A 12,262-nucleotide genomic window follows, 5' to 3' on the forward strand; every position below is an offset into this window, starting at 1 on the left:
TATAACCATATCTTTGAATCCGTACAGATATGTTTGTTAACAGAGAAGGACAGTAGATCTTACTCTTCATTAGTGCAGCTTCAAATAGCGGATCTTGTAGCAAAAACCTACAAATCAAATAAAATTTGACATTTGTAACCTCACTTCTGCAATACCTAAATACTGAAATTTTACCTAACAAAAATAAAACATGCTGGAAGGAACGTTTTGTGCGAAATGCAATACTGAACATTTATATCAAAAAGGCAGGGAACATAATCTAATATTAGGAAGGAGAGTACCTCGACAAACATCTGTAGGCCTTTGATCTTCCATCTCCAAAGAATAACAATAATTCAACTGATATGGAAACCAAATAAAATCCTAAAAGCTAGACGAGCTTTTTTTTAGAGAGCACTCAAAGATAAGGATGTCCTTATTGGCTGATCACCAGTAGAAAACTTATGTGTCTAATGCTCATAATGACAAGGTATTACTTTTCCAATAGTATCTAATGGTATCTTATTGGCTTCAACAGTTTTTTTGAAAGAATTGAGTGAAAGAATAAATCAGATCTACCAAATTAAGCGTCTCAAAGTACCTGAATATCCTAAACTTCTCTGTTCAGTACCTATCTTCCTTGTACAACATAGTTGCTTTAACATTTCCACAAGAACCTTGGGCCAGGCCATCTAAGCTCCAACTTTGCATATGACAGCGGCAGTAATTTAACACATGATAAAAGTTCTCCATAAAGAAAAGAAAATATGGCAAAAAATATTTATATTATTGATTTGATAAATAAAATATAAATGGAGCATGTCTCCATTGTCATAGCATTGAACACAGTTACATCAATCCCGAGTGCATCATTCTAAGACTGGGTGCAATCCATATGGGATTTGGCCAGGTGCAATAAATCCGAGGCACGATTTCTTCCCTGCTGCTGTTTTCCAAATTTAGAACGCCTATATCACGATGAAGATTCTTATACATCGAAATATATTCTTCATCGTCAGTGAAGTAGACACAGTTTGCTTTCAATTGCGGATATTCTTCCACACTGAGACACAGTGTCTGGCTATGCCCAAGAAACAACACATGGCCATGCAAGCCATTTATTTCCACAAGCTTTTTTGCTGCCATGTCAATCTTATATACAAATATTTTGCTGGTTTCCTCTATGTTCTCTGAACCAGCATCACCATCTACAGTGGGCTGTTCCCTCCAAACTTGCAGCATATCGCCCCACGGTGCCTGAACAATGTATATGTGCTCACAAATATAATGCTTCATGTCACCCAGAACCGTCGTCCTTGTGACAGTAGAACCAGAGAGATCAAAAGCATCAACTGCTCCAGTTCCTGTCACTGCATACAGTAGACCATCCTTGTAGATGCATTCCTGATAGTTCCAACCCGGTGGTAGAAATGTCCACCCACAGTCCCCTGCCCTTGCAAATGAAATCTGATATTCTGGATTATGAATGAGGACCACAATGTAGCTTCCTGTTTGCGAATCAGGAAACAAATATGCCTTGAAGTAGAGGTGGTCACGGAGCTCATCGAGAGCATAAATTGAGGGCTCGTGACCAAGGAATTCTGCAAGTGCAGTGTACCGTGGCTTCCATAACTCATACTTATGAATAGCACCTTCATCGTCAAAGACCGGCTTGACTTGCTCAAGAGTAATCACTGACGGGAGACCAATCTGTTCACCAGTGATTGGATTTACAAGGTGCAGCTCGGACCTCTCATCGGAAGTGATCAGCCAACCATGCGAAGAGCCAATCAGATACCTACTGCGGATGGGTGGATCAGGGAGGGTTAATTTGTAGGCCCTCTTTTCCACAAGGCTGTAGAGGCAAGCTGCATTCTCTCCAGTAGATTCAGAGGTGTGGTAGAGGAGGCAAGGCGTCTGGCGCTGTTTGTGCTTCAGAAGCTGACGGCGTAGTCCGGTGTACACCGACCGCCAAGAGGAGCAGACAGAGCCTGCGCGCACGAGGTCAGGGATCTCGAGGAGGGCAAAGATGCTCGACAGCATATCCGGTGGCAGCTCCGGCGATTTGCCCACCATATTCTCCATGGGCGGTGCGTCTCCTCTGAATTTGCTGAGTACACTGGGGGAAAGTCCCATCAGATCAGCCAAAGCTCTGAAGATGAGAGAGCACAAACTCGTCGGGTGCCTAGCTAGATGCCGTAAGCTCCTTATTAAGATACAGGCCTCCATCGGGGCTCCGGCGATACTTATAGGCAAGAAAGACAAACCAACAGAGGGCCTGCTCAAGTCGGTGACGGAGATCCAAATCCGAATCCAGAAAACTGGAATCTTGCGGTGTGCTGGGACTCGGGGCAGTTCAAATCCGGAAATGAATCGAGCTTTGGATCCGACTCGCCGCCGAAACAAAATTCCGAGTGCGGCCTCCTCCGCGCTACAAGAATCTGATTCCAGTAGCGCCTCTCCAAGGCCCAAGATGTGTAAGTAACCGGCGAGAAGACGAACGGACCGGCGAACGAGCTGGGGGCTCCGTCGGCCGCGGCGGCGAAAAGGCGCTACTGGGATTCAGAGGGTGGTTCCCGGACTGGGGGATAAGGTTACTGGAAGTGGGGAAAGTATCTAGGGGCTGTTTGGATTGCAGCCCTCAGCTGCCGATCCAAAATTTTGGTCGTTGACTAGGCTTGGCATTCTGTTTGGATGGGCACCAATTTTTTGGTGCGCCCAGCCCACCTCAACTCCTCCAGTTCAGTTTCACGCCAAATCATTGGCAAGTCTGGGGCGGCCAATTCTTACGCCAATTATTTGGCTTGCCAAGATTGGCAGGGCGTACACAGGCGAAAACCAAGGCTTGGGTACTCCCGATACTTCAAATGTATGAAAAACATTTTTAAATTGTTCAAAAAATTCTGAAAAAAATACAGCACATTAACGGAACATCGATGTCTATTGTCACAAAATTTCATATCAAAATTGGAAACATTGCTCGAGATACAAAATGACAAGTTTTTGTACATAACATAAGTTGGGCTTTAGATTTGGCCCATTATCATATTGATGTCAAATTTGTCATTTTTATATCTCGAGCAATATTTCGAATTTTGATTTGAAATTTTGTGACAAGAGACATCGATGTTCCATCGATGTGCTGCATTTTTTTCAAATTTTTTTGAATATTTTAAAAATGTTTTTCAGCATGGGTGCACCGGGAGCACCCTAGGGGTGGGAGGACTTGATACTTTCCCGGACTGGCGGCGTCCGAGAGGGCAACAAGCGCGGCGGTGCTCCAGGTCAAATGGTGCTAAATTATGGCAAAGGGGGTAAAAGCAGTGAATTCGGCCGTGAGTGGAACGACAAATTTCTTGAAAAAGGGCAAAATGAACGGTTTTCATGTGTCAATTTTTTGTCAGGATTTGTTGTGTTTGTGAAAAAAAAAGGAAAGTGTTTGTGGCCGGGGCGCCGGCCCGAGGGTTGGGCCGGTCGGATGCGCTCGTCTGATGCGCCAGATCCGACGCTCGCATTCCCTCCGCAGCCGCACTCGTGTCCACGTGCTGGCCGGGTCCACACACCGCTTTGGCCGCAGCGTTATCCCTTTGCTCGTGTCGCCTCCTCCATTTTCAACCATTCATTCTGCTTTTTCCCATCCACTTCCGCTTCTTGCTGCTGCACGGCGGCGACCCAACACGGAGATGCGAGATTTTGGTGGTGAAGTACCGGCGAGCGGCGCGGTGTAGATGTCATGGCGTGCGTCCTTTTGGTGGTCGGAGCTGAGCGGGGCTGCAACCACGACGGTCCTGCAACCAGCCCTCGTTGCCATGGCCGCCCGCGGCTGATTTGCGCTCCTCTCCATGGCCGCCACAACAAGATTTTTGCTACAACCATGTTTTCTTTTGCTGGAACCAACCTATCTTTTTGCTACCACCCACTCACCCTAAAATCTGCTCCCGTGGTGATTTTTGCTGGAACCGGCGAACCATTTTGCTACAATTGTTTTGAGTTTTTGTTACTACCGTTGTTTTATGGATTTTTTGCTACATCCATCTCCATGACATCGCATGTTTTCTTTCAGTCGATTTTTGCTACAACCATACTTTGTTTTGCTGGAACCGAAGATAATTTTTGCTACAACCGTATTTTCATTTTGCTGGAACCGAAGACAATTTTTGCTACATCCACCCACGGCGGGGTTGGTCGACGGCGGCGACGGCTTTTCTTTGCTGCAACCGTCTTGGATTTTTGCTACTAACGGAGACTGCGGTTTGGCAGACTTGGGAGCTTCAGGCTACCAGTACACATGGGATAACAAACAAAATAACAACGACAACATCCAGGTGAGGCTCGACAGGGCGACCTGCACCGCTAACTTTATGGGGAGTGTGGAGAATATCGTTACGGAAGAATCAGACCATATGGCAGTGCTGGTGCGTGTGCGCGACATGGGAGCAGATCGGACGAGGGGACCGCCCCTTTCGGTTCAAAGAGATGTGGCTGTGGCACAAGGACTATGAGGCGATGTTTGTACGGACTTGGGGACAAGTACAGGGGGCAAACATGACACCGGGGGCGGTGTGCGACAGGTTACAAGGTATAACAAAAGCCCTACAAGGATGGGGCCTGACTGTCTTTAGTAATTCGGAGGCAGATTAAACGGCTAAAGGAGCAACTTTTGGATGCTAAAGAGAGGGCGTTGGTCACTGGACTAACGACCGAGGTTTGAGATATTGAGAGTCAACTCAATGAAGTCTATGAAAGAGAAGAAATTATGCAAAAACAGCGATCTCAAGTGGATTGGCTTAAAGGGGGGACCGGAATAATCAATATTTTCAGAACCGGGCCTCCCATCGTAAGCGGAAGAACACGGTTAAGGCACTGCTAAGGAAGAATGGTACAAGATGCACGGACGACGACGACATGAGGGAGTTAGCGGCCTCCTTCTACGAGAGGCTATTCGGGCCAGAAGGGTCAGCTCATGCAGAGAGACTTCTCACTCATTTTGTCTCGGTTATTTCTGAGGAAATGAATAACAGGCTAACGGCCCCTATATCGGATGAGGAAATTCAGCGGGCTCTCTTCCAGATGGGACCAACAAAGGCGCCCGGCTCGGACGGATTGCCAGCTCTCTTTTATCAGCGACATTGGTCACTGTTAAAAGCAGACGTGTGTTCGACGGTTAGAGGTTTTCTTTCGGGCGAAGCTACTCCGGACTCTTTCAATGATACGGTGATTGTGATGATCCCTAAAGTGAGATCACCGGAACTTCTTTCTCAGTTTCGGCCAATTAGTTTATGCAACGTGTTATATAAGATTGCCACCAAGGTGCTTGCTAACAGGCTCAAGGTGATCCTTCTGGTGCTAATTTCTGAGGAACAAAGTGCATTCGTTCCAGGGAGACTTATGACAGATAATGTTTTGGTGGCATATGAATGCACCCATGTGATTAGGATGAGGAGGAGGAAGACGCCGCTCTGTGCGGTGAAGTTTGGATATGATGAAGGCATATGACCGGGTGGAGTGGATTTTTTTTGGAGCAAGTGCTAGCTAGATTTGGTTTTGCTCAACTATGGATTCGTATGATTATGAGGTGTGTCACTTCAGCTAGGTTCTCTGTTAAACTAAATGGTGGTTTCTCGAGAGGCTTTCTTCCTTCTAGGGGCTTGCGCCAAGGTGATCCGCTCTCTCCATATCTGTTTTTGTTCTGTGTGGAAGGATTTTCGGCATTGTTGAAGCCGGCCCAGCAAGACAACAGTCTTAAAGGAGTGTCATTCGGGGGCACTGGCCCCCATATCACACATCTTCTTTTTGCAGACGACAGTATTGTGTTCCTCGAAGGGAAGAGTAGTATTTTTGAGGCGCTAAGGGATATCTTGCAGGTATATGAGGAGGCCTCGGGACAGAAAGTTAACCTACAAAAATCATCAATATTCTTTGGGAAAGGATGTGGAAATGCACGCAAGACTGAACTTCAAGGTATCATTGGAATCAATTCTGAAGTGCTGAGTGTAAAAAAATCTAGGACTACCAACACTGGTTGGTAGATGCAAAGATGGGACTTTTAAATATGTAAAAGAAAGTTCAGCAGGTAAGGTCTCTGGATGGAAAGGACAAGGCTTGTCTAAGGCGGCAAGAGAGGTTCTTGTTAAGTCAGGCCTACAATCCACACCAACTCTCACTATGAGTTGCTTCCAACTCACCTAGAACATGTGCCGGAACTTGACTTCGATCTCGTCTAACTTCTGGTGGGGAGAAGCAAATGGAGAGAGGAAGCTGCATTGGTTGGCTTGGAAGAAAATGTGTAAGGCAAAGAGAGAAGGAGGAATGGGCTTTCGGGATCTGGAGGTGTTCAACCAAGCTCTTCTTGCAAAGCAAGCATGGAGAATACTTCAGTACCTGAACTCGCTTTTGTGCGCGGGTGCTTAAGGCAAGATACTTTCCGGACGGATCAATCATGAATGCAACTTGCCCGACAAGTGGTTCCTTCACTTTCCGAAGCATTATACATGGCAGAGAGCTCTTGAGGGAGGGCATCGTTTGGAGAGTTGGGAATGGTTCATCCATCAAGGTCCACCATGATAACTGGATTCCGCGCCAAGGCAGCCTTCAACCGCTCGGACAACAATATATCCAAGGGATTACGCATGTGCGCCATCTGTTGAACGAGCTTGGTGATGCATGGGATATGAGAAGCTGCAGATGATGTTTACACCAGGAGACGTTGAGGATATCAGGCATATTATGGTGGGGGGGCGAACATGCAAGATTATATTGCATGGAACTTCACCAAGAATGGCGAGTTTATTGTCAAGTCAGCTTACCACTTTGGCTTGAGCTTATGGGACGCAAAAACCGGACAACCGGGATCGTCGATGCCCAGCAAGGAGCACAAGGCTTGGCTCGCCTTATGGGAAACTAATGCACCGGGGAAGCCAAGATCCATACCTGGAGGTTGCTAAAGAATGGCCTAGCTGTCGAAACCGAACTACACCGTCGAGGAATCAAACCGGGTGTGTTCTGCTGCGCATCTGGCAGGGAAGAAACAGTATACCATCGGTTTTGGGCATGCCCCCACTCCGCGCTCTTTTGGAAACATTTGTGCGAGAACAAGGGGGAGCCTATTGTCAGGCCACCGGCGATGGACGGTTCTCTGGCTGGTCTGGTGGCGTGGCTCAAGGCCTGGTTTGCGGAAGCGTGCGGGGCTGAACGGGAAACGATGGTCCAGGCTCTGTATGGTCTTTGGTGCACTAGAAATGATGCTAGGGACGGGAGAAGGATCCAAGATACTTGAGAGTTGGCAGAGAAAGTTCACTGTTATATCCAGGAATGGCGTCTAGTTCACTCCAAGGAGGCGACGATCAAGGAGCCAAGGCGACCGGAAAGGTGGCTTCCACCGGAGCCGGGATGGACCAAGGCTAATGCGGATGGAGCGATGGCCCGAACGGATGACAAGGGGGAGGAGGAGTGGTTCTTAGGGATCACCATGGTGCTTTTAGGGGAGGAGTTGTGATCTGCTTCCCAGGTGCCGGCCACCCCCAGCTCTCGGAGATTCTGGCAGCAAAAAGTGCAGTGCAAATGGTGATCTCAATGGACGTGCAACAACTCCACGTCGAGTTGGATAGTCAGGAGGTGGCGGCCATGCTTCAAGGCGAAGGCAGGAACCTTTCGATGTTTGGCCCAGTTGTGGAGGAGATTAAGGAGATGCTGAGGAGGCGGCAAGAGTTCAAAATCACTTGGGTTCGGCGCTCTGCAAATGGTGCGGCGCATGGTTTAGCTAGAGAGGGGGTGTGCAATGATAGCATGATTTATTTTGATTTTCCTCCAGACTGCATTATTCATATTGTAGCGGACGAGGTCCCAACCTTTGTTTAAGTTAAATAAAGCTGCAACTTCCCCTAAAAAAATGAAGACGCCATTTGCTACTACCAGAGTCTTGCTGGAAGCATCAGGAGTTTTTGCTACCACCCCTAGTTTTTTTGCTGAACCAGCCTAAAAATTGCTACCACCGTCTTTCGATTTTGCTGGAACTGACATTTTTTTGCTTCGCCGGTGGCGATGAAGGCGGGTCATGTTTTGCTTCACCGGCGGCAAGCAGAGGCAGCGGTGGTCCAAACGAGGGCAACGCGGGCCAGCGTGCGGGATCCCGCGAGAGGCGGCAGTGCTTCCTTTTTTTCTCCTCTTTTTTACCGTGGGGTAGATGACGAAAGAGGATGCGGTGCGGGACAGATCTAACGGTTATGCGCTTTCAAATCGAAAGACGCTGGGTGGACCGGCCGAAACTTGCGCCGGTGCGCCGGCGCAGAGTACTGCCCAAAAGAAAACTGTCATTCTCGCGACAAAATAAATTGTCATAAAACGGCTGTTTTTGTTGGGGAGCGTAGTAATTTCAAAAATTCCTACGCACACGCAAGATCATGGTGATGCATAGCAACGAGAGGGAAGAGTATCATCCACGTACCCTCGTAGACCATAAGCGGAAGCGTTATGACAACGCGGTTGATGTAGTCATACGTCTTCACGATTGACCGATCCTCTGTACCGAACGTACGGCACCTCCGCGTTCAGCACACGTTCAGCTCGGTGATGTCCCGCGAACTCACGATCTAGTAGAGCTCGAAGGAGAGTTTCGTAAGCACGACAGCGTGGTGACGATGTTGATGAAGCTACCATCGCAGGGCTTCGCCTAAGCACCGCTACAGTATGACCGAGGTGGATTATGGTGGAGGGGGGCACCACACACGGCTGGGAGAGATCAATGATCAACTTATGTGTCTATGGGATGCCCCCTGTCCCTGTATACAAAGGAGCAAGGGGGAGGCCGGCCGGCCCCTATGGGGCGCGCCAGGAGGAGTCCTCCTCCTCCTAGTAGGAGTAGGCCCCTTTCCTACTCCTACTAGGAGGAGGAAAGGAAGGGGGAAGAGGAGAATGAAGGAGAGGGAGGAAAAGGGGGAAAGGGGGGCCGACCCCCTAGTCCAATTCGGTTTGGGCTAGGGGGCCGCGCGCCCTGCCTCCTCACTTCCACCACTTGGCCCATGAGGCCCATTACTTCTTCCTCGTATTCCTGTAACTCCCCGGTACTCTGAAAAATACCCGAATCACTCGGAACCTTTCCGATGTCCGAATATAGTCGTCCAATGTATCGATCTTTACGTCTCGACCATTTCGAGACTCCTCGTCATGTCCCCGATCTCATCCGGGACTCCGAACTATCTTCGGTACATCAAAACACATAAACTCATAATACCGATCGTCACCGAACTTTAAGCGTGCGGACCCTACGGGTTCGAGAATTATGTAGACATGACCAGGACTCGTCTCTGATCAATAACCAATAGCGGAACCTGGATGCTCATATTGGTTCCTACATATTCTACGAAGATCTTTATCGGTCAAACCACATAACAACATATGTTGTTCCCTTTGTCATCGGTATGTTACTTGCCGAGATTCAATCGTCGGTATCTCAATACCTAGTTCAATCTCGTTACCGGCAAGTCCGTTTACTCGTTTCGTAATACATCATCCCGCAACTAACTCGTTAGTCACAATGCTTGCAAGGCTTATAGTGATGTGCATTAGCGAGAGGGCCCTAGAGATACCTCTCCGACAATCGGAGTGACAAATCCTAATCTCGATCTATGCTAACTCAACAAGCACCATCGGAGACACCTGTAGAGCACCTTTATAATCACCCAGTTACATTGTGACGTTTGGTTGCACACAAAGTGTTCCTCCGGTACTCGGGAGTTGCATAATCTCATAGTGATAGGAACATGTATAAGTCATGAAGAAAGCAGTAGCAACAACCTAAACGATCATTGTGCTAAGCTAATGGAATGGGTCAAGTCAATCACATCATTTTCTAATGATGTGATCCTGTTAATCAAATGACAACTCATGTCTATGGCTAGGAAACTTAACCATCTTTGATTCAACGAGCTAGTCAAGTAGAGGCATACTAGTGACACTTTGTTTGTCTATGTATTCACACATGTAATAAGTTTCCTGTTAATACAATTCTAGCATGAATAATAAACATTTATCATGATATAAGGAAGCAAATAATAACTTTATTATTGCCTCTAGGGCATATTTCCTTCAGTCTCCCACTTGCACTAGAGTCAATAATCTAGTTCACATCTTTATGTGATTAGTTCACATCTCCATGTGACTAATACCCAAAGGGTTTACTAGAGTCAATAATCTAGTTCACGTCGCTATGTGATTAATACCCAATGAGTGATCATGTTTTGCTTGTGAGAGAAGTTTAGCCTACGGGTCTGCAACATTCAGATCTGTATGTATTTCGCAAATTTCTATGTCTACAATGCTCTACACGGAGCTACTCTAGCTAATTGCTCCCACTTTCAACATGTATCCAGATCGAGACTTATAGTCATCTAGATCGATGTAAAAAGCTTGCATCGACGTAACTCTTTACAAGGAACTCTTTTTATCACCTCCATAACCGAGAAATATTTCCTTAGTCCTCTAAGGATAATTTTGACTGTTGTCCAGTGATCTACTCCTAGATCACTATTGTACTCCCTTGCCAGAAATATGCTAAGGTATACAATAGGACTGGTAAATAGCGTAGCATACTTTATATAACCTATGATTGAGGCATAGGGAATGACTTTTCATTCTCTTTCTATTTTCTGCTGTGGTCGGGTTTTGAGTCTTTACTCAACTTCACACCTTGCAACACAGGCAAAAACTCCTTCTTTGACTGTTCCATTTTGAACTACTTCAAAAATCATTGAAAAAACTTATCAAGCGTCTTGATCTATCTCTATAGATCTTGATGCTCAATGTGTAAGCAGCTTCATCGAGGTCTTTCTTTGAAAAACTCTTTTCAAACACTTCTTTATGCTTTCCAGAAAATTCTACATTATTTCCGGTCAACAATATGTCATTCACATATACTTATCAGAAATGTTGTAGTGCTCCCACTCACTTTCTTGTAAATACAGGCTTCACTGCAAGTCTGTATAAAACCATATGCTTTGATCACTTTATCAAAGCATATATTCCAACTCCGAGATGCTTGCACCAGACCATAGATGGATCGCTGGAGCTTGCTCACTTTGCTAGCACATTTAGGATTGACAAAACCTTCTGGTTGCATCATATACAACTCTTCTTTTAAGAAATCCATGAAGGAATACAGTTTTGAGATCCATTTGCCAGATTTCATAAAATGCGACAACTGCTAACATGACTCGGACAGACTTTTAAGCATCGACACGAGTAAGAAAATCTCATCGTAGTCAACACCTTGAACTTTTCAAAAACATTTTTCGACAATTAGAGCTTTGTAGATAGTAACACTACTATCAGCATCCGTCTTCCTCTTAAAGATCCATTTATTCTTAATGACTCACCGATCATCGGGCAAGTCAATCAAAGTCCATACTTTGTTCTCATACATGGATCCCATCTCAGATTTCATGGCCTCAAGCCATTTCGCAGAATCTGGGCTCATAATCGCTTCCTCATAGTTCGTAGGTTCGTCATGGTCAAGTAACATGACATCCAGAACAGGATTACTGTACCACTCTGGTGCGGATCTCACTCTGGTTGACTTATGAGGTTCGGTAGTAACTTGATCTGAAGTTACATGATCATCATCATTAGCTTCCTCACTAATTGGTGTAGGAGTCACAGGAACAGATTTCTATGATGAACTACTTTCCAATAAGGGAGCAGGTACAGTTACCTCATCAAGTTCCACTTTCCTCCCACTCACTTCTTTCGAGAGAAACTCCTTCTCTAGAAAGGATCCATTCTTAGCAATGAATGTCTTGCCTTCAGATCTATGATAGAAGGTGTACCCAACTGTCTCCTTTGGGTTTCCTATGAAGACACATTTCTCCGATTTGGGTTTGAGCTTATCAGGATGAAACTTTTTCACATAAGCATCGCAACCCCAAACTTTAAGAAATGACAACTTTGGTTTCTTGCCAAACCATAGTTCATATGGCGTAGTCTCAACGAATTTAGATGGTGCCCTATTTAACGTGAATGCAGCTGTCTCTAATGCATAACCCCAAAACGATAGTGGTAAATCGGTAAGAGACATCATAGATTGCACCATATCTAATAAAGTACGGTTACGATGTTCGGACACACCATTACGCTGTGGTACTGTTCCAGGTGGCGTGAGTTGCGAAACTATTCTGCATTGTTTCAAATGAAGACCAAACTTGTAACTCAAATATTCTCCTCCACGATCAGATCGTAGAAACTTTATTATCTTGTTACGATGATTTTCCATTTCACTCTGAAATTGTTTGAA

At 46.0% G+C, this 12,262-nt stretch overlaps 1 protein-coding gene across 1 annotated transcript; it reads right to left on the reverse strand.

Moving 5' to 3' along the window:
• Window positions 1-718: 718 nt before the first annotated feature.
• LOC125514589 (putative F-box protein At4g22165) lies at window positions 719-2,815 on the reverse strand. Its single transcript, XM_048679926.2, has one exon. It carries the CDS (start codon window positions 2,206-2,208, stop codon window positions 829-831), a length of 1,380 nt encoding a protein of 459 aa, XP_048535883.1. The 5' UTR covers window positions 2,209-2,815; the 3' UTR covers window positions 719-828.
• Window positions 2,816-12,262: the final 9,447 nt, after the last annotated feature.

The sequence above is a fragment of the Triticum urartu genome, chromosome 6A (genome assembly GCF_056163025.1).
Source record: "Triticum urartu cultivar PI428250 chromosome 6A, HENAU_Tu73, whole genome shotgun sequence".
Classification (NCBI taxonomy): Eukaryota; Viridiplantae; Streptophyta; class Magnoliopsida; order Poales; family Poaceae; genus Triticum; species Triticum urartu.